Genomic DNA, 22,655 nt, shown 5'->3' with positions numbered 1-22,655 from the left:
AACCAAACTTCCAAGGGTAAAATCTCCTCAGATCTGAAATCCAAGACACTCGCTTTTCATTAATTCTATGATTAGAAAAAAATAAAAAGTAACAAATGTAAAGATTTGTTTTATTTTCTACTGGGGGAAGGAGGAGGATAAATAGAACTGTTTTCCAATTTGCTCTCCACTGTATACACACATACCCACACGCATACATACACATACACACACCAAAAATACCCCAACAAAAACACAAAACAGAAAACTGAGAATCAAACACCAAAACACCCTCGAACTGCACCAATACTTCGTATTTTGACCAAAAGAATAGATCCTGGGAGGAAGTGCAAAATGCAAAATCAAATGACCGAAAAATGCTGAACAAACAGCATTATTAATATACAAAATATTTATATTACTGAACTAGTAACAGTTGATGTTCTCCATGTCTGTAAAACTTTGGAACCACATAGCTGATTTGTTAAATCTAGTCCATGCCAGCTTCCAAACTCCAGAAAAAATTTTAGTTAGCTTCATTCTTTGATGCCTCATCAAAATTTTCTACGAGATCTGGAAAAAAAAAAAAAAAGTAAATGAGTTAAAGATACAAAAAAAAGAAAAAGAGATAAATGAAATTCCTAACTTCTTTTTTTTTTTTCCTTAAGATTTTATTTATTTATTTGACAGAGATAGAGACAGCCAGGGAGAGAGGGAACACAAGCAGGGGGAGTGGGAGAGGAAGAAGCAGGCTCCCAGCAGAGGAGCCTGATGTGGGGCTCGATCCCAGAATGCCGGGATCACGCCCTGAGCCGAAGGCAGACGCTCAACGACTGAGCCACCCAGGCGCCCCGAAATTCCTAACTTCTAACCCGAATAAAAACCAAACTGTGGCTATTAGAATTAGCCTGAAAACATACAGGACAAGAAGCAGAGACGAACTGGTGGCATTTCACTAACAATGCTTCATTTATCTGCTTTTAAAGCAGCAATCCTAAGGAAATGTTAGTCTTTTTTTGTCTATGCAAACTAAGGTGAACAACATTTTCATATGTCAATCACAATTCCTACGGAAATGTTGTAACAATAACTATGCAAATTTAAAATCACAGTGATTCTAATTTAACAAATGCAGGCAGCAGAGCTTTGTGTGACAATTTCTGATTCTAAGTTCAAAATGGGAGGACTTTTATTATTTTTCATTAGATTGTATCCATATTATTGTGAATCAATTTAAATTCATGAGTTCACCATCAACAAAAATTGAAAGTCATTATACGATGAATTAAACGAGATAAACAGGCTCCTAAAAATCTCAGAGCTAAAGAAATGTCACTTACCTGGAACATCATCATCCTCTTCATCAATGTCTTCTGGTTTTGGTGCTTTGCTATCCAACACTACAAAATGTTTATTTTAAAATTAGTTCTTGAGAACAAAGGCCTTTATAGAACACTTACTATATTTATTCTTTTCTCCTTTCTAAATCTTATATAGTTGTTCAGAAAAAACTAAAAGATTGTCTGACCTAATACCATATTTTTTACTTAACACTAAAATCAGTAACACTTTAGCTTACCAGGTATATACTAAATACAGCTAGCAGTTTCAATGGGCAGTGAAGGTAAAATTTATTTGGAAAATGAAATAATTCTGATGAGCTGGAATAAAAAGACATTATAATTTATTCTATAAATTCCACATGCTTGAAATAAAAAATCAATATTCAAGACTTTCCATCTCTTCTGGTGTAAGAAAGTATCTAGCTATGTGGTATGGGCACTGATGTAAAAGGCTCTGATTTTTAGGAGTGACAAGACACATCTGAAACCAGGGCTATTGTGGAAATTCAGAACTTACAATTGCTGTGCCTATAGTTCAATCAACAGTATTAAAGAAAAATACAGTTCTCTAATAACAGTATCTTCTTCTTGTCATTAGTCAGAAGTGAATATCAAATACTGTCTGTAAATTGTGGTCTGCAGATCTTTTAGGTAATTAATTACCTCTCAACTCTATTATTACCAAAATGTATCCATATATTCTATATGCTACACTGCACAATTATTAAAGAAACAGATTCAAAAATGTATGAAGCATATGAGCAACATTTTTAAAAGTAAAATTAACATACAAGTAAATATAAAATGGGATACCTTTTAAATCATTAGGTTCTTTAGATTACAGTAGAGAAGGAAAGATACTAAACTGAAATACCTACCTTGCCGAGGGAACTGTTCAGCTAACTTCCTAAGACTTGTTAAGCTGTCAGCACCAAGCTGACTTAATATTCCAGGAAGCATTTCTGTGATTGGTTTGGCTTCTGCATGACCAGTAATTGCAAAGGTGTTAGCAGAAAGGGAAGCTTGGACTTTGGGATTGTTGAAATGAATAACTGTCCCATCATCTTTAATCATGTTCACCTGTATGATCACAGAAGAAAAATGTACTTCACATATTTGGAACAACTAAAACAGTACCTGTTTAAATAACAATTTAGCCAATTTTTTTTTTTTTTAACAATCCCAAGGTAGTAATTGTCTAAGCAGTAGATATGGGTGGAAAAAGACCCTAGTAGCAACAAAGTAAAATGGTGTAGCTGGCACAAATTACTAGGATGGTCAAGAAACAGTCATTTTATTATAGAATCTAGATTTTAAATTCAAAGACTTCTACTACTATGAGAAAGAAGTTCATGCCACATTTTAAAAATAATGGATTTATCAGCCAAGAAAGAACTGGCTTCTTAGTGAATTACCCATTATCTTACCCGATTTACACTATCAAACTAAATTGGTACACTTGGTGGGTGGGGGTAGCATTTTACTTCGGCAACAGGTTGTAAAGGGGTAATAGTGTATGATAAAAAATAACCACTGAAAATCCATAAAGAACACTCAGAAATTTAAACAGATGTTTCACTCCTCTGAACACTTAGTAAATTTACAAAAATTTCAATTTGTTCTCATGTCATTCTTTATAAAAGATTTTGTTAGTTCCTCTAACTCTTAAGTATAGCTTCTCAATAACTTTCGATAAGCCTTGTAAATGTCAAAGAAGCTCTCCAACCCACTTGCCTGGCCACCTGAGCATGTTTTATCAATCACTGGGAAACCTTTAAAATCATCCTCACATTCTTTTGGTAGCTTTCACCAACATGAACTGTTTCAGATTTGATTTTATCCATTGCCTGAAAAGGAAGGTTAAACATGCGCTATTTAAAATATTATTTTTCTCTCTCACTCATGCACTTTCTTATTGTGTTTTAGTAAAGCTGAATTTGCATAAGTTAAATGTATAAATAATGTGATTCCACTAGTAGTTGATTCCACTGGGTAAGTTACCTTCATGGTAACATGCTTATTATATAAGAAGGTTAGGAAAGTTAACTCTTGGCTACTTTAGAAGCATTTCATGATCCATCCAAAAACTGCCCTTGTCACAATCAAGCAGAGATGCTGAGTGTTCTCCATGGTCAGTGGAAGTGGGCTTTTCTTCCTCAAAGGTGATCACCACCACTGATAAGCACCAGAAAGGAAGGGGAACAAAAGGGCTTCTAAATTTCAGGCAAGACCTGGAACACAGAGAAAATAAAGGCAAATCCCCTGGAAAATTGTAACTAAGATCTACAAATAATTTCCCAAATTTTCTCTGACAAAAATCACTATCTGAATTCTACACCGTTCCCTGTATCAGTATTGTAATCAAGGTTCCATTACACATATTACACACAGTACACATTCAATCCAGCTGTTCTGAACATATACCATTTTGAGTTAAAATCAATTTATACTGACTCTAGAAAAAGATAAATTATATAGTTCTGAAGATAATTATAGTTTAGGTAAAAAGTTTAACAGTAAAGTGGCTGAAAATTTGGAAGAGGAATGAATTGAGAAGGAGATGGCATAGTGGATGTAGAATGGACTGTTGTTCTCTATCTGTCCTAGAGTCACATAATTCTAGTATGGGAAAAGAATAAAGATATGGTAGGATTCTCTATTCCAAATCAAGACCAAATCTCTATAATAAAAGCATGAAAAGAGTCTTAAATATTAGAATTTGAGATATTTATTATTTACAAATGTTAAAAGTCGCAAGAGATTTGAAATCAGTATTGGTCCAAAAGTCAGGCCATACATTTGCTGAACTTAGAGGTTTTCTAGTTCAAATTCCTTTTAGAGAAATAAATACTAAAGATGAGCTCTTGGTTAAGCAACGTATCCAAGGACAAATAGCTAGTTATATGCAAACCTAGAACCTGAACCTGGGTCCCCAACTTTGTTTAGTTTCCTTCCTGTGATGTCATTCTCATTCTTAAAAATGTTTATTTGCCTATAAAAATTCAATTCTGTGGCCTCGTGAAAGCTTGCCAGAGAATTATTTATCTCAGAATATAGGCTAAATGGAGAATGCGAAAAAACCCCAAACAGACATATGGATAATATATATCTTACTGGCTACAAAACAAGTAAGAAGCTAACACAGCACTCCCCCACCCCCAATTGTGAATTTTCCTCTGTTTAAGCTTCTTTACAAAAGGTTAAATGTTACATCATATCTTACAACCTGATAAAGGTCTTTGTAGTTTGAAATATGTTGAGTTTAGTGTGAAAATCAGGATGAATTCCATCTCAGGCTGTGAAATGGAAATAAATTTATAAATGGTTGTTTTAAATGGGGTTGCACAAAAGATGTAGCTTTGTGAATAGAAAGGTCCAGAAAGGGGTGGAGAGTTTAGTTAATTTTAGAATAGAGAATGAAGTATTAGAAGTTAAAGGCTAGAATATTTTATTTCTATCTACCATTCCTTCCTCTCTACTGAGCAAATAACATGGTTATATAAGGCTCCTAGATGCAAGCTATTAGAGACTATCAAAGGATGAATTGTTGGGCTGAGCAAGATCAGTTAGATACTTCCCCCACCCTTTTAGAGGCAAAAGAAAGGATAAGGAACTTGTTAAATTCACAAAGCAAATTGTATGCATTTCATATGGAGACTTCATTTTTCTAGTGATTTTATTGCTCTGTGGTCAACATAAGTAATACGATCTATATACAGTATAAAAATAAGAAGCAGACAAGGAAACAAAGACTATTAAACTAGCTACTGTCCAGCTCAGGTCCTTTTCCAATCAAACAACCCCTTTATATCAAAATGTTTTTTCCACTTTAACAGGTAGCTGAAGTAAAGGATGCTATTTGAGCTATGGAGGAAGTAGCATTTTTGAGACCCCAGTCCACACCACCAGATGCCCTTGCTCTTATTTTTTGCTCGAATAACACTGACATGTTTTGTAGCTATCAAAAAATGTTGTCTCTCATGCCTAGTACATTTACATATGCTGTTTTCACTGTTTAGAAGAACATTTTTCTGCTTCTTCACCTTGCAAATTCCCAGTGATCCAAGACTCTGTGAAAATTTAGGTTTATGTACTTTCTGTACTTCACGGGTATTGCAATTATATAGAATTGTCTTGTAGTATAATTGTGTTTGCAAGTCTTTGACTGTACTAGAAGGTAAACATCTTCTGATCAGAGCCCATGCCTTACTAGACATAGTATGCCCCCAAGGGTCCAGTACATAATAGTCACTCAAATTTGCCAAATGAATAGATACCTCAAATATAATTTATTTTAAAATCTTGGATGCTGTCAGACTTCAACTCCCCAAATGCTAGATAAAGGGGTCATCTCAAGTTTTAGAAATAGCTCCAGTAGTGCTCTTAATGAAGATGCCCAAAACCTCCTGAGCTATATCTTAGGCTTGACTTTTCCTATTGTTCTGACTTTTCAGAATCAGCCTGATTGCCCTACAGAATTCAGGGCATTTTAAGTCATTCTTGGCAACAGCTCAGTGGCTCCATTATGCTGTTATCAAAACCTTAACAACCCCTGCCTTTGCTGACCTCTGAGTAGTATTAATCACAGTAACCTTCTTTCTGGTAAATCTAATGGTTGCTTAGTCTTACATAGCAATAAGTTTTTATGGCTCTAGGAGGCTTACAAAGTTACCATTGACTCTACAGCTCTTGCTGATAACTGCCCTCTCAGTTCAGAGAGGAAGTTTAAATTCTTCCATGTGATTTTTTTTTTTTTTTTTTTATCCAAGCCCCCACTAGACTGGCTAGCTGGCAGTTCTGAGAATTGACAGTGATCTTAAAAATCAAGTTTTACTGCTACTCCTTCCTGTATGTAGTGGCATTTATTTATCTATTTATTTTTAAAAGACTGTATTTTTTAATAATCTCCACACCCAACATGGTGGGGCTTGAACTCACAACCCTGAGATCAAGAGTCGTATGCTCTACCGACTGAGCCAGCCAGCCGCCCCTGCAATGGCGTTTAAATGTTTATCAGGAAGTTCATCTTTTATTGCCTTACTCCTATATCTTAATGGGGTGAAATAATAGACATTTTAAGAATAAGGCACACACGTGTCTGCGGTTTTGTGAGGCTAAGGGATGTAAAAGTTTGAAGATTATGGCCTTGGCGCATAGTTCCATACGTATCTTTCACATTCAGTCCTTCTAAGCTCAGCACCTGCTTATTTCTAAAGTCTATATGAACATAACCTATTATTGTTGATAGGAGCTAAAACTAACAGCTGTCATTAAACTGTATGATATGCTGGGATCATTTTCTCTTATGCTCTGGAGGCAAGAGTCTAATGAGATGGATTCTCCACAGCTATGCTGTAGACAGTATAAAATGGCACAACCTTTTTGAAAAAGCAATTTGGCAACATGGGTGAAGAATTCTAAAATGTTCATGCTCATTCAGCCAGTAACTGTCTTCCCAAGAATCTCTCCGAAGGAAATCAGAGACAAAGATACATACACATTATGTATACTGAAATTAAATATGTGGGTTTTTTTTTTTAAGATTTTATTTATTTATTTGACAGAGAGAGAGGCAGCAAGAGAGGAAACACAAACAGGGTGGATGGGAGAGGGAGAAGCAGGCTTCCTGCTGAGCAGGGAGCCCAATGCGGGGCTTAATCCCAGAACGCCGGGATCATGACCTGAGCCGAAGGCAGATGCTTAACGACTGAGCCACCCAGGCGCCCCTAAATATGTGATTCTTTTATTATCAAAGCATTATAACATATTATAAATTAAGAAATGTTAAATTATGGTATATCCATTTATTGGAATATACGTAGACATCTACACTGATGATTAAGAAGAGGTTTTTTTTTAAGATTTATTTATTTATTTTAGAGACAGAGAGAGGCGAGAGAGCATGAGCCGGAGGGGTAAAGGGAGAGAGAATCCCAAACAGACTTCACGCTGAGTGTGGAGTCCCGTACGGGGCTCAATCTCATGACACTGAGATCATGACCTGAGCCAAAACCAAGAGTTGGATGTTTAAATGACTGTACAAACCTGGTGCCCCAAGAAGAGTTTTTTAACGATATAAAACAATTTTTATAATATAATGCTACTTGGGGGGAAAAAAGATTTCAAATTGTGCACCTAGCTGCAGTCTCAAATATGTTAAAAGTACATGCATATAAAGATGGGAAAGAAATACAAAACTAATAGTAGTTATTTCTGGGTAGTGGGGATTATGATCAAATGTTAATATCTTCTTCATCTCTTCTGTAAACCCATAACTTCCTACAATAACTATATATTTTAAAGATTTTATTTATTTATTTGAGAGAGAGAGAGAGACCGCAAGTGCATGAGCAGGGGAAGGAGCAAAGGGTGAGAGAGAGGGAGGAGGAAAGAATCTCAAGCAGACCCCGCACTGAGTGTGGAGCCCAACACGGGGCTTGACCCCACCACCCTGATATCATGACCTGAACCAAAACCAAGAGTCAGATGCTCAACCAACTGAGCCACCCAAGTGCCCCCACAATGACAAAATATTGGAAGGGGGAAGCTATTTTAAAAACAGAAAACGTGTGGGATAACTGGGTGGCTCAGTCAATTAAGCATCCGCCTTTGGCTCAGGTCATGATCCCACAGTCCTGGGATCGAGTTCCTCATCGGGCTCCTTGCACAGCAAGGAGCCTGCTTCTCCCTCTGCCTGCTGCTCCCCCTGCTTGTGTTCTCACTGTCAACTAACTAAATAAAATCTTTAAAAAAATAAATAAATAAAAACAGAAAATGTTCATCAACAGATGAATGGATAAATGTGGTATTATCCATATAATGGAATATTATTCAGCTATAAAAGAAGTGAAGTTCTGATACATGCTAAAACATGGATGAACCTTGAAAACATTAAGCTAAGTGAAGTAAGCAAGACACAAAAGGACAAACACTGTATTACACGAAATATCTACAACAGGCAAACCCACAAAGACAAAAAGTAGGTTACAGGCTATCAGGGGTTGAGGAAGAAGGGATGGAAAGTTATTGCTTAATGGATATAGAGTTTTGGTTTGGGATGATGAAAAATTTTGGAAATAGGGGTGCCTGGGTGGCTCAGTCCGTTAAGTGTTTGCCTTCAGCTCAGGTCATGATCCCAGGGTTCCTGGGATCAAGCCCAGCATCGGGCCCTCTGTTCAGCGGGGAGCCTGCTTCCCCCTCTCCCTCTGCCTGCCGCTCCCCCTGCCTGTGCTCTCTCTCTCTCTCTGTCAAATAAATAAATAAAATCTTAAAGAAAAACTTTGGAAATAGATAATGGTTGTGGTTGCACAACACTGTGAATATAGTACCACTGAATTGTACTTAAAAATGGTTAAAATGACAAATTTTGTTACATATATTTACCACAATAAAAAAATAGTAAAGAATAGGGGCGCCTGGGTGGCACAGCGGTTAAGTGTCTGCCTTCGGCTCAGGGCGTGATCCCGGCGTTATGGGATCGAGCCCCACATCAGGCTCCTCCGCTATGAGCCTGCTTCTTCCTCTCCCACTCCCCCTGCTGTGTTCCCTCTCTCGCTGGCTGTCTCTATCTCTGTCGAATAAATAAATAAAATCTTAAAAAAAAAAAAAAAGTAAAAAATAAAACAAAAACCCAAAAAACAGGATCTTAAAAGATAAAGTAAGGCTGCTATGGAATGAAAAGGTGAATGGGACATGGTGTCTCCCTTTTATTCTCCTGTACTCAGAGCTGTCCACCCACTGGCACCTGAGGCTCTGGTTGGAGGAAGAAGGAATTGTGGCTAAGAGTCAACCAAGGTCCTCCTTCTGGTATAAGTTGTTCAGGAAAAGTAAGAACTAGGAAGAGGAAAATATAAACAGTAAAACTTATGTGTACAATTACAAAATTTATATTCTCAGCCCTGTTTTCCTGAGCTCCAGCTTCCTATGGCTAACTTTTTTTTTTTTTTTAAAGTAATCTCTGTGCCCAACATGGGGCTTGAACTCACAACTCTGACATCAAGAGCTGTATGCTCCACTGAATGCGCCAGCAAGGCCCCCCAATGGCTAACTTCTTGAGAATAATTCCATCTCAAATAATCAGTATCCCTTAAACTTAGCCCCAAACAAACTCATCATGGGAGTCAGCATGCTACAGACTATAAAGAATAAACATGGTCTTTGATATCAAGACTTTTATAATCTGAAAAAAAGACTAACTGGTTAATAATAAATCATTATACCCCACAATATGAGGTTGTCATTAATAAATGTATTATAGCAGAGCAATTTACGTTGTGGAAGTACAGAGAAAGGGCTGATTAATTAATTAGGTCTGGAAATAAAGGAAAAGTTTCACAGAGGCAGAATTATATCCTAGTTACAAAAGAAGATGTCCTTTGAATATAAAACACTATGAAGCAACTAGACCAAATGGATCAGATTCAGATTTTTGGTGACATTTCTTACCAAATAAATCTGATAAAATCAATTGTTTCTGAGAAATGGAAAAGAACCCATTGTTGATAGATAGATTTATGTTATCAGGTAATGACAGGTGAAACAGCATGGTCACTATATTCAACTACATTACCAAATAAGAACCACCAAATACCTTCAAATGTCATAGAATATAAAACACTTTTAGAAATTTAGCTCTGGATTATAAATCTCTTGGGGTTTTCCTAGGAATTCCCTCCAAAAACCTAGGCTTTTGTATGAAATAGTCTCTGACACTCCCATGCCCCTTACTTTTTGACAGCTTTGGATTTCTCTGTCTTCGGTAACATGTAAAAGAAATCTATGACTAATTTATTACACCAAATCAACAAACTAATGAATACATAAAGACCAGAGAAGCTTGTCTTAATCCAAACAGTCCTTCAGTCTTTAAAGTTTCTAAAGAGGACATAAATTAAGCTTTGGGAGGGGGAAAAAAATCACCAATACCAACAGCTTAGAAAGTAAGATTAGAACTTTACTTGGCAGAAGTACATTCCATGAATTTTTGGAACCCACCACTGATCTCCCTGTTCCCCACCCACCAAAGGTCTAAGTACAAAAAACACAGTAATATTATTTTTTGTTTTACAACAATGGCAATGGTGTCTTCTCTTTTTGAAAGTTTTTATATGCTTTTCTTAAACTGGCGAAAAACAGAAAGATAGTACATTCCTCAGAGGTCAGGACTTTTTTTTTTTAAAAGTAAACTCTACACCCAATGGCTGGAACTCATGACCCCAAGATCAAGAGTCGCCTGCTCTCCTGACTAAGCCAGCCAGGTGCCCCAGAGTTCAGCACTTTGAAACAAGTTTCAAACATTCCAAATAAAAAATAACAGAATTGTAATTAATGTGTTTCTTCTATTCTAAGATATATTTTTTCACATCTTAGTGTTTCTGAAAAATTCTGTACATATGTTTTCATGTTTACATTTAATGCAGTACTTTCTTTTCTCCTTCCAAAGAGCTGTTTTTAAACTAAGTGTGTGTCATCATTTTCTTTAAAAAAATTTTGAAAAAACTCTACTTTAAACTTAGTAACACAAACATAATGTTTGAGGCAAGCCAGGTTATATATAGTATACTAGATATTCCTACACAAAATCTGCGAAGTGTTATATAAAGTACAAACATCTTAGCTCTCAAAAAACCAATTTTAGAAAGAGGGAAAGAAGGAGAAAAGTAAAACTCCTTCCCATCTTAGCTTCAAATACTCAGAAATTTTATAGCTGTTACCTTGCATTGTTAATTATGTCTATGCATATTTTCTCTGTGTAATTAGTCTGTGAGGGCTGGAAGACCTCATACACACACAGGGTTAGGGTGCAATGAGAGTGTGTATGTGCTTATTTTGTAGCATTAATTTTTTCAAAAAAAAATGTTTTTTTAAGGTTTATTTGGGAGGGAGAGAGAGGGAGAGACAGAAGAACAGGGGGAGGCGCAAGCAGACTCCTTGCTGAGCATGATCCCAGGACTCTGAGAATCACGATCCAGGGCTGAAGTTAGATGTTTAACCGACTAGGCCACCCAGGCGCCCCTGTAGCGTTAATTTTCTGTGCAACGTTTTAGAGCTATGACTCCTCAAAAAGTTAGAACTGCCATCAGTAGTAGCAACAAAAAGGAATTCACACCACAGTTTAATAAATGCTATAATAAAAGTAAATACAGGGCATTATGGAGGCACATTGGAAAGGCATCTGACCTTTCTTTACACAAATGTGTAAGTGTGCTATCAGGAAGGCTTCTGGGAGAAATAATGCCTGCATCAAGACCAGAAAAAAGAGAAATATCAATGTCCTTGGAAATACTGATAGGTATTTCTTTTATATGCAATGGTGTAACAAATGAATTCTGCATGGTAGGTGTTTAATAATACAGGGTATAAGGCAGAAGATACTTTCTTCCTATGGTCGGGAGTTGATGGATAAGGGGGGAGCAGGAGGAGAGGAAAAGGCCAAGAGAGGATATAAGAAAGTGCAAATGAAAAGACCAAAAGCAGGATAAGCTGATGAACAGAATGAACTCTGGTTTTAACACTTAGAATCCAGCACTTACTGGCTAAGTGATCTTGGGGAGGTACCTAATTCTGTCTCAGCTTTCTCCTCTGTAACCAATAACAACTGACTCAAAGAGATACTGTAAATCTGCAATGGGATAATACGTATTTGTCTCATTATCTAATTAGTTTCCCTACTAGACTGTAAGCTCCAAAGGACAGAGACAATGAATAATAACTTATGAACTACTATCTAGCAAGTCCTTGGCAAAATGCTTGGCACACAGTAGATGTCCACTAAGTGTTCACTATCATTGCTTTATTAGGACAATTTCAAATACAAAAATACCATCACCTCAGCACTGCATTGTAACAAGTTTGGCTGTATTCTGAAAAGGTCAAAGACTGTTAACTGATTGGTTTCCTTATTTTATTATAAAACATTTATACAATTAATGCTCTCTGACCACAAAAAGTTTTATTAATTATAAGAACCACAAAATGTCCCAAATCTGAACAAAAACAAACATTTAGAAAAACATGCCCTTAGAGATATTACATAGTTAAATCTATACTTCAAGGAGGTATAAATAGAATCTTTTCCCCTCCGTAAAGAGATGTTTTTCAACCAAGGGTGACTTTGTCCCCGAGGGGGCATGTGACAAAGTCTGAGGACATTTTTGGTTGTCATAACTTGGGGGGGGGTAAGTGGGGACTACTGGTATCTATTGGGTAGAGGCCAGGGAAACTGCTTAAACATCCTACAATACATAGGACAGTTCCCACAATAAAGAACTAGCTGGTTCAAAATGTCAATAGCGCTGAGGTAGCAGGGTGGGGAGGGGGAGTCAGAAAGTAGAAATGTAGGCATAGACATAAGATTGCCACACTTATAAGTTGTTTAGGTTTAACATTATCAGAGTTACTGTCTATTACTCCAACTTACTCTTTTTTTTTTCCCACCAAGCTTTGGATTTTTTAAAGAGAGGTTTAGATTTTTGTTTTTCCTCATACATAACCCAGATAAAGAGAATGATCTCTGAAAATTATTTTAGGTCAATAAAAATACATAAAAGCTTTCAATAACTCAGAAGAAAAAAATGCATATAAAATGCTTAATTTCAAGACTTGCAAATGAAGTTCTAATCTTTATCAGAGTAAGAATGCATAGGCACATCAAGCTAAAAGGAAGAAAAAATACACATATCTTACATTTTTTACTATTTTATCAGTATACTGATTTTGAAAATACAAAGCAGATTTAAATGATATATTAATATTTATTCATATATGCACTGTAGAAGGAACATGTGGCCATTTCACTGCCTTTTCTTTGGTACTCTGCTATTTATTAGTGACCCTTGCCTCCACATTATTTCTGATCCGTTTTATAGCACATGTGCATTAATGATTGTTAAAAATCATTATGTGATTGGTACCATGTGAGGTGGTACCACATATAGTAATGATATCATTAAATATAATTTAACTTAAACATTCAATTTAATTTATGGCAGTGAAAATTTAAACACTGGTTACTATTAGAAATGGATTTATCAGGTAGAAATAAATCTAGATGGTAACAGATCATAAATGGCTGATGTTATCTTTTTTTTTTTTTTTAAAGATTTTATTTATTTATTTGACAGAGAGAGAGACAGCCAGCGAGAGAGGGAACACAAGCAGGGGGAGTGGGAGAGGAAGAAGCAGGCTCACAGCGGAGGACCCTGATGTGGGGCTCGATCCCATAACGCCGGGATCACACCCTGAGCCGAAGGCAGACGCTTAACCGCTGTGCCACCCAGGCGCCCCTGATGTTATCATTTTTCTTGAGTATCTTTTTTTTTTTTTTTTTTTAAAGATTTTATTTATTTATGTGACAGAGAGACAGCCAGAGAGAGAGGGAACACAGCAGGGGGAGTGGGAGAGGAAGAAGCAGGCTCACAGCGGAGGAGCCCGATGTGGGACTCGATCCCGGTACGCCAGGATCACGACCTGAGCCGAAGGCAGACGCTTTAACGACTGCGCTACCCAGGCGCCCCTCTTGAGTATCTTTTGAAATAACATCAGTCTTTGGCTTCATATTTGAGGAAAGCAGTATTACCAAAATATAATAAGTGATTTAAAAAATTTAACCAATAATTTCCAGAAAAGTTCTAATTAAAATCCAATTCATGTAAAGCTATTGCTAGAGCTTCTTGGCTGAGGTAATAAAGAGATACAGTTGTGTAGAAAGGGAAAAAAATCCACCTTATTTGAAGAAATCCTGGAGTTTATTTCTATATTATTAGAAAAAAAATCTTGTTTTGTATGAAAATTCAAGAGCAGTTCCATAATTTTGTCACATATGCCAAATAGTTTGAGTCAGAAAAGTATGATGAATTTCTTATCTGTCAACTAAAATCATTTTTTTACAATCATCCATTTTTATGCAAGCAAATTTTATACAATAAGCAAATTCAACATCTAGTCCTTCAAAGACACCTGACTGACAATATCTGATTCTTCTAAGCTGAAATTTTACATTTGAGAAGTACAGATAATTATTTGTGAATGTGCTACTTGTCCACATAATTTAACAATTTACAAAACAATAACAATTTACGAAATGATCATACCTCTTCAATACCAGCTATATTATTCACAGCCAGTTTTTTTAGAGAACTCTGAAGTTTTTTGTCATCAGCTGTAGCTGTTCTATGTACCACCTTCTTCTTTCTGCGAGCTGTACCCTGAAAAATAACCAAACAGAAGTGTTAGGATGCCTTGCATCTGGCAACTGCAGTCACATGTCTTCCTATTCACAATACTCTAATTAAAACCCACGTAAGAAATTGCTGACTTAATAGTAATGACTAAGAAGACTGCTCAGAGTTGGGACTGTCAGTCTAACCCAGATTTTTGAGGGTCAGTTCTACTCAGTTCTTATTTTTTCCAATATCCATTTATCATTTCAATATATTATGTTTCAAAAGTTTTCTAATAAAAAATAAAATACAATTGTGTGTTTTATAACAACACCCAAACATTACAAGGAACACTTTTTCACAGTACCAACTGCCCCCAGTATTTTATTTTATTTTAAATTATTTTAATTTAATAAAGTTAAATCTAAAGATATTCTGAAACTTTGAAGAGTCTGACATAATTAAGAATCAAATGCCTACAACTGAGTGTTCTACATTCCTAGAATCTAGGAATGAAAAAAATCAAGTTCTTACTTCAAGAAGCATACATTACAGTGGGATGGAAAAGTCAATAAATATATAAACAAATTAGATCCTTTCAAATGGGATAAGGGTATTAAGGAAAGAAACCCTAACACAGTAGTAAGAGTATTTATTGGATAGGGCCAAAGCACTACTTTATTAGAATGTTCAGGGAAGGCCCTCTGAAGAGGTGACATTATGAGCTGAGACCCATGGGAAGATCTAGGGGAAGAGCGATCCAAGCAGAATGAAACAAGAGAGAACCTACTGTTTCTACACAGAGAAAGCAGGTCACCATGGTTTTGGCAGAGTGAACAAAGGAGGAGGAGGAGGAAAATGCAATCAGAAACATAGGCAAGGGCCAAATCACATAGCCTAGAATGCCATGGGGAGGAGTTGGATTTTATTCTAGTTGCAATACAAAAGTTTTAAGCATGGGAATGATTTGATCTCATTTATGATTTTTACAGATGACTGAAGTTGCTGTGGAAAATGACTATAATCAGATCAATCAGGAAGTTACTAGAGTAGTCTTGATGAGAGAGGAGAGTTCTGGCAGTGGAGATGGTGAGAGCTTAGACGGTCAGAAGAACCAACATGCTGATGGATTGGACGTGGGATATGAGGGAAAAAGGAATCTAGAATGATGCTTAGAACACTGGCCTGAGCAAACAGTCTGACAATTATACTAGTCACTGAGATAGAAAGAGCTCATTTCTAAATGGATACTTTAAAACTCTAAATATATATTTCCATTGAAAAACTATTTAAAATAATGGATTAAATTCCTGGGCCAATTTAAAAAAGTATAACCTAAAGCAGAAATAAAACATTACCAAAAGAAGCCTAAGTCTTGAGGGCTAAATCTTTCTGAGACCTGGCAGGAGGAAAGGAAGCAAAGTTTCCATCTCTGGGTAATTCCTGCAGTAATTAGGGAATCAGCTTTACAGAGAGTAGTTAGGGGCTTCAGTCTCAGCAATGCTGGTGGGAGTGGAAGAGAGTTCTGTGAGTAGCAGCAGAGGTTGTGACAAAACCCAGCTGCTGAAGGATGGACTATGGATAACTATTTTCATAGATGATCATTTATTTATGAAGTGTTCCTTACTCAGGGATAGCTCAATTGCTTGCTGTATGCCTCAAATGAAATGATCCCCAGGCACCTCAAATTCAACATGTCTAAAAGCTTATCAGTCCATCAAACTATTCTTCCTATATTTCCTAAGTTTTATAGCTCGTGTTACCACCATATACCTAGTCTTTAAAACTAGAAATCTGGGGGTCATCCCAGACTCTTTTTCCTCTTCATGTGAGTTATGTCATTCCAATTCCTAAATCTGTGTTCCATATAGTACAGCAGCAGCCTCTCAACTGTTCTCCTCTATGCCAGACTTCCATTTCATTCCATTTTCCAGGTTGCCAGCACCTAAATTTCTAAAATAACTGTTTTTAAAATCCTTCAATAGTTGCCCCTTGCCTGTAGGATAAAATCCTATACTCCTTAATATGGCATATAAGACTATGATACAACCCTGAAACCTGGTTGTTTCATCTCCTACCATTCTTTAAACATTATGTAGTCCGAACTCTAACTGTACAAGCAAGCCATTCTATCAAGCAGCATTCTCTTACAGCATCTTAGGTGCCTTAGCACGTGTGAGAACGACGATCCCCTTTTTACTCTACTCACTTACCCTCACCTATCTACCTAGTGATAAATTCTTGTTTGTTCTCCAAATCTCAGCTCAGTGATGACTTCCTTGTCCCTCCTAGGCAACAGCACCTTGTACTTCATTTTAACATTTACTATTTTGTAGTGTAGTTGTGAGCATGTCTCTCTTCCAAGCTAAGCTGTGTCAAGAGAAGAAAACCTTGACTAGTTTATCTACTATGTGCTTGGCACATAGTAGGTGCACAGCAAACTAGTTAAATGAATGAATGTGCCAACCACCTGGTTTAAAATATATAATAGTAGATGTGATGACTGAAGCTCTTCCAGGTATATTCTATGGTTCCTTAATATCCCTAGTTTTTGCATTGGTATATTACATTATACTTTATGCTACAATGTGACCACTTTGGTTACATGAATGTATTAATATGACCCCAGGGTCGTATAACTGTATCACTATGGAAGGAGAAAGTACTAGTCACTTCTTCCCTTCCCCTTCTATCTCCATCCCTAGGAGCCGTGGTTATCATCAAAGTAAATGAAAAGTATAGCTGCTACATAGTGTCCTATCTATCCCCTTCCCAGGTCTGAGCCTGAGTTCTATTCTCACTTTTCCTTCTACAAAGATTATACTGGGCAGAGATAAGGGCAGAGTATTCTCCTTGAGCTGGGGGCTAGAGCTGAAGGGAATCAAAGATTCTCAGAATGAGCTCTTCCTTAGGCTTCAAAGTTCATGGAAAAAGACTGTGCTCACATTGACCAACACAGAAGAAGAGGCAGGAATTTGGCAGGAAAACCTAGCAATGAACAAAACATACATCAGCTTGAGCATATCCAGTTAAACCTAATAAACCTAACTGTAGAAGTAGATGTATCCAGTCAAGATGAGGTAACCTCAACATCTAGGGTGCCCTGCAAATGAGTCTAACATAATAATAACTACCGTTTATTAAGTATCTACTCTGTGCCAGGTACCATGTTAGGTGTTTTACAAGTATTACTCTAATCCTCAGAAGCATCTTATGCAGGATTAATTCTGTTTTGCAGATGGGAAGATGGAAGCCTAACAAGGTTGGATAATTTTTTCATGTCAGGTAACTACCAGAAGTTAAGAGGATTAAAACAAAGGTGGGTGCTTCCATTGCACCACCAGACAGAGGTGTCTTCTAGTTACCTATTTTAAATGTAGACAAGTTATTGTCAAATTGGAATGTGGTTTAATCTTGATTATTGAGAAGATTTTAGATTTTTAATGACCACAAATCCAAAATAATACCACTATCTGGTAATAATACATTCTCCTCTCAATTTTTCTTATGCCACACTCACCTTGCCCCCTATCCGGACCTGAGCCTGAAGTTTGGCTAACTTTTCTTGATTCATGCTGTTGGTAAATCTAGGGGGGGAAAAATAGATTTGTTAAAGTCACTGTTTTACCAAAATAAAATAACTGTTTATACAACAGTACCTTCTGGTTCACTAGGCTTGCAATATGCATCACTACCACGATCATATTAATACTGTCTACATATTCTTATATTAATAACTTGTTCTAGCTTCATAAACCAGATATTAAGAGAACCAAAATTAAGTAAGACCGCAGGGAGTCAAATATATGAATAGAAAATAGAATGGGACTCAGAGTTACCTATTTAAAGATCCCTCCTTAAAAACAAAATTCATGGGGCGCCTGAGTGGCTCAGTCCGTTAAGCGTCTGCCTTTAGCTCAGGTCATGTTCCCAGCATCCTGGGATGGAGGCCCAGTCAGGCTCCCTGCTCAGAGGAAGCCTACTTCTCCTTCTCCCTCTGCCCCTCCCCCCTGCTCATGCTCACGCGCACCTGCGCGCGCTCTCTCTCTCTAATAAATGAATAAAATCTTAGCCCCCCCCCCAAAAAAAACCCACATCAAAATTCAGTTCTTTGGCATTCAGTAAAACCTACCCAATTATAAAATCTCTAGACAAGCCAGTTTTTCCCCCCAGAGATTTTTATAGCAGAAAGCAGTTACCAAATGTTATTAGCATAACCTTTAAGTAGACTTTTTTCCCCCAAATCATAAATGAAGCATATATAACCTTGTAACCACAAATAGAACCCCACCCAAAAAAAAGTTGGACAAAGAAGAAATTCAACAATAGGCTCTCTAGCTGTCAAGATATGAGGTAGTCATATCTTCTATTCAAGGTCAGATGGTATGTTAATAACAGGAAAAGAGAGCCAGATTTTCAGACATTCAGCACTTCAGTAGCCCTTTCCACAGAGTTCATTCAATATCTTGCACTGATATAGTACGTCACAGTTGCCAAGATATTCTTGCATACACGGTAAGGATACTTCACTGCACAATTTGATAAAAACATCTCTGCTACATTAATTCTAAATTTTTGTGTGTGTTTGGGGGGGAGGAGATTCTTAAAACTAAGCTTTTTAAGGTTAATTTTGATTTTGAAAATTCTAAGAAAATTGCAGTCATAAATCCTAATCTGATGAGTGATATTCCTACTAAACAAAAAAGTTCTTAAGTTTATAATGGGTTGTAACACTCCACACTATATAAAAATAAAAGCCAAAGTTAAGGGGAACTAGGTACTCAGCTACTAAAGCGTCTGCCTTTGACTCAGGTCATGATCCCAGAGTCCCTGGATGAAGCCCTGCATCGGGCTGCCTGCTTGGCGGGGAGTCTGCTTCTCCCTTGCTCATGCTCTCTCTCTCAAATAAATAAATAAAAATCTATAATAATAATAATAATAATAATAATAATAATAAAAGCCAAGGTTAAAAGTCTTGTTTTACTTGTTCTGTGGACCAACACATCATTACTAAGATGTGAGAGAGGGAATAAAAGCTGTTATCAAAAACTTTTATGGCCAATTCTCTAACCTCTTTATAATTACCATTCACTTGAAAAAGATAATGTCTTTGAGAGATGAAAGAGATTCAAAGATTATATAAGCACTAACTATTCTGTATTCTGACACTGTACTTTAGCACTAACCTCTATATATATGCTTCAAGGCTAAATAAAGTCCAGTTCCCAAATAACATGCAGAATTTATGATTCCTAAATCTTTGCCCAGCACTGTATCACAATGCTCAGCAGCTAAAAACACTCCTTTACAGGAGGACTACAAAGCCAGAAGGCTTAGGTGTACGCCAATCTCAACTTGGCCACAGACTTCAATTTGCTGATGCAAATCCCAATGTCTATACTCAATATCCACAGAAAAGGACCAATATTCACTTTTCCCAAAGGAACGTGGTCATGAAAGTACAGTAAACTAACAAAGAACCTAAAAATTTTTTTACAAAAAAAGGGCTAAGTGAAAATATTAGAACTAGAACAGGGTAAACCTTCTGGGACTCTTCTGCATTTTGAAGTAATAATCCCCAAAAGAAGAGATGGAAGACAGGAGACTGAAGTCAAGATGAAGAGCCTTGACTTGTTTGAAACAAAAGCAAAAACAAAATTTAACTCTTTTTATCAATGTGTAGATGAAAGAACAGATTCCATTCCATGTAATCAGTACAACAGAAAACTTGTTCCCAAGAATTATCTCAGTGAAAAAGCATTTTAGGGAGGTTGTAAACTCAAGCGGGGTGGGGAGGAAGAAAGGTGGAGCAGGTTGGGGTGTGTGGAATTGAAGTAGTAAAGAGGATTGGACTCAGTCTATGAGAGATGAGATGGCAAGCTGAGAATCTGGACTAGACCTCAAAGATCACCTGATTTAATTCCCTAGTCCTCAATCTACCTTTACTTCATTGTACCCATTATTTCTGTATTGTATGTGAGGCCATCTCAAATACCTGCAAGCAACAGCAGAGTATAAATAAATTATAAACAAATAAAATAGTTCACCTCTCTCCTAGTTTGGTTTGGAAATGAGGGTCCAAAAGGGAGAAGTCACTTCCTAGACCCAAAAGGGAGCAGTAACTTCCTAAGAACATAAATTACTGAATTTTTCCTTGAGGATTCTAGGACTGTTTTGTCCTTTACTCAAGGACTCAAGAAAGGTGTAAATAATGAGGTTATAATCAGTATTTACTGAGTGCCTAAGTTCCAAGCATTATGGTAGGCACTTTCACCATGTTTACATAGCATGCTTACGCACAGATAAAATAATTTCAACCTTTAGTCCCAACTTTTTATTATGCGAGGTTCCTCTAAGAGAAGCACAAGTTTTGGAATCAGAAGGATCAAGGTTCTACCACTTAGGACTTCAGAAAGGTATTTTACTTTCTGAACTTGTGTTCCTTCTGTATTAGAAAAGGTTTAACACTACACAACTCACACGGTTGATTTAAGGGTTAAAGGTTAAGTTATCAAGCACAGGGTATGGTTCACAGTAGATACTCAAAAACTGGTAACTATTGTTACCACTCCCGAGGGGACAGCTACGGTGTAAGTGAAAGAACGTGGGAACGGAAGTTGAAACCGCCATTCACTAGCTGTGTAACACGGTGCCCGTCGGTCAATCAATTTCCTGACAGCCTACTATGCATCAGGCAGTGTAACGGGGCTACCGAGATGGTCAAGATAATTTCTCAGGGAGGGAAGCAGAACTGTAAACAAATACTGCCATTACGAGGTGAAGAGAGCTGCAACGGAATTCAGTCCCAAGCGCTTGGGGGCCAGGGGTTGCTAACCTCAGTTTCCCTATCTGTAGAGTGGGAGGATCAAATGAGATGACAACAGATAGGCTGTTGTCACAGCATTGTTGTTGTGAATAAAGAAGAGTAACAAGAGAGAGGCGGGGGACCACCCGGCTCCTGGGACTGACCCTGGGCGGCAACAGCGCGGAACCCCGCCGGCCCCCACAGGGAGCGGTGGTGCTGGGGACCTTCCCTCAGGTGCCGACCCCCAGCTGCGCCGCCGGTAACCGACAAGCCAAACGAGCCGCCTCCGCCCCCACTCAGCGCGCCACGGCGGAAGTGGCAGCCCGAGTAGTTGGCGGGTGTCGGAAGAAGAGGGCGGGGGGAGACCGTGCACAGCGGCCTATGGCCGTGGAGTGGCGGGACCGCCGGGGGTCTCACCTGAAGCAGGGAGGGTCCTCCAACAACAGCACGCGGCAAGAGCAAGATGGCTGCCTCAGTCGAGACAGAGAAAGACGACGGCAGCAGCGGCGGCGGGAGCGGGGCCCACGTGACACAACCGGCTCCGCCTCTCTCTCTCTAACCAGAGCAGCCTATCCCGGGGAACGCATATATGAACTACAAAACCCAGCCTGCTCTGCGCCTCCCAATAGAAATGCGGCAGGTGCAGGGGGCCGCACTGCATTCTGGAGCTTGCAGTCTCCCGAGAATTCCATTGTGTCTGTGCCTACAAATTGGTAGGGATCTGAATAAAAAAGAGGTGTGTATTTTTGTTTGGGTGTGTACTTTTATCGCGTGTCTTTCCTTAGCATTAACTCCGCACTGTCGGACTTAACTACTGCGGACTCATTAGTATGGAGACTGAACTAGTATCCATTCAGGGAGGAGACGGGAAATTTTGACCTGTTTGTTTAAAAAAAAATTGAGAAAGAAATACTCAACCCACAAAGTTTAAAAACAACAAGACAAGTAGATTTAACCAGAAGAAGCTTTAGCTTTAAATGCCTGCAGTGACTTTTGTCCCGGTTCCCTGAAGAGCTAGGTCAGTTTTGCAATAAGAGATACCAAGTTCGGTTTTCTCGGAGTTTGCATCAGTTGGTTGCATCATCCCTGAGTGGAAGAACTCCGGCTGCAAGGAAAAATAAGGTCCAGCGCTTCTTCTCCAGCAGGAAGAGGGCATTCTTGTAAGGCTCGAGACCATGCATTGCACAACAGGTGTTCCAGGTCTCCTCGCGGCCCGGGCGGGAACTTAATGAAATCCGGTTGTCTAGTCTTTATTTGCGGAGCAAGAAAGGGGAGGCCGATGGCAACCTGCCCACTGTTGGGAGCCACTGACTTCACCGATCAATAATTTGCGTCGTGAATATTAAGTGCAGCGGTTATTGGGGGGGA

At 38.0% G+C, this 22,655-nt stretch overlaps 1 protein-coding gene across 2 annotated transcripts; it reads right to left on the bottom strand.

Annotated features, from left to right (window-relative positions):
* Positions 1-275: 275 nt before the first annotated feature.
* BTF3L4 (basic transcription factor 3 like 4) lies at positions 276-21,836 on the bottom strand. Of its 2 annotated transcripts, XM_045799551.2 has the most exons (6): positions 21,705-21,836; positions 18,003-18,069; positions 14,414-14,527; positions 2,201-2,402; positions 1,320-1,379; positions 276-552 (listed from the first exon to the last, which is right to left on the bottom strand). In XM_045799551.2, exons 2-6 carry the CDS (start codon positions 18,054-18,056, stop codon positions 506-508), a joined length of 477 nt encoding a protein of 158 aa, XP_045655507.1. In that variant the 5' UTR covers positions 18,057-18,069; positions 21,705-21,836; the 3' UTR covers positions 276-505. The 2 variants fall into 2 exon arrangements, with proteins under 2 accessions (XP_045655507.1, XP_045655508.1); XM_045799552.2 differs by lacking the exon at positions 18,003-18,069 and having other exon boundaries at positions 21,705-21,821.
* Positions 21,837-22,655: the final 819 nt, after the last annotated feature.

This window comes from Ursus americanus, chromosome 12 (assembly GCF_024610735.1).
Source record: "Ursus americanus isolate L20-20 chromosome 12, mUrsAme1.1.p, whole genome shotgun sequence".
Lineage (NCBI taxonomy): Eukaryota > Metazoa > Chordata > Mammalia > Carnivora > Ursidae > Ursus > Ursus americanus.
Note: the sequence above shows the minus strand (reverse complement) of the source record. Positions and strands in the feature narration are given on the sequence as shown.

What these genes read in the sequence shown, in the direction of transcription:
- BTF3L4 (XM_045799551.2), bottom strand. Translation starts at nt 18,056, where the DNA reads ATGAATCAAGAAAAGTTAGCCAAACTTCAGGCTCAGGTCCGGATAGGG. An exon ending in ATATAGCTGGTATTGAAGAG is followed by an intron (nt 2,403 to 14,413) that starts GTATGATCATTT and finishes GTGATCATACAG; the next exon opens with GTGAACATGATTAAAGATGA. An exon ending in AGAGGATGATGATGTTCCAG is followed by an intron (nt 553 to 1,319) that starts GTAAGTGACATT and finishes TTTTTTTTCCAG; the next exon opens with ATCTCGTAGAAAATTTTGAT.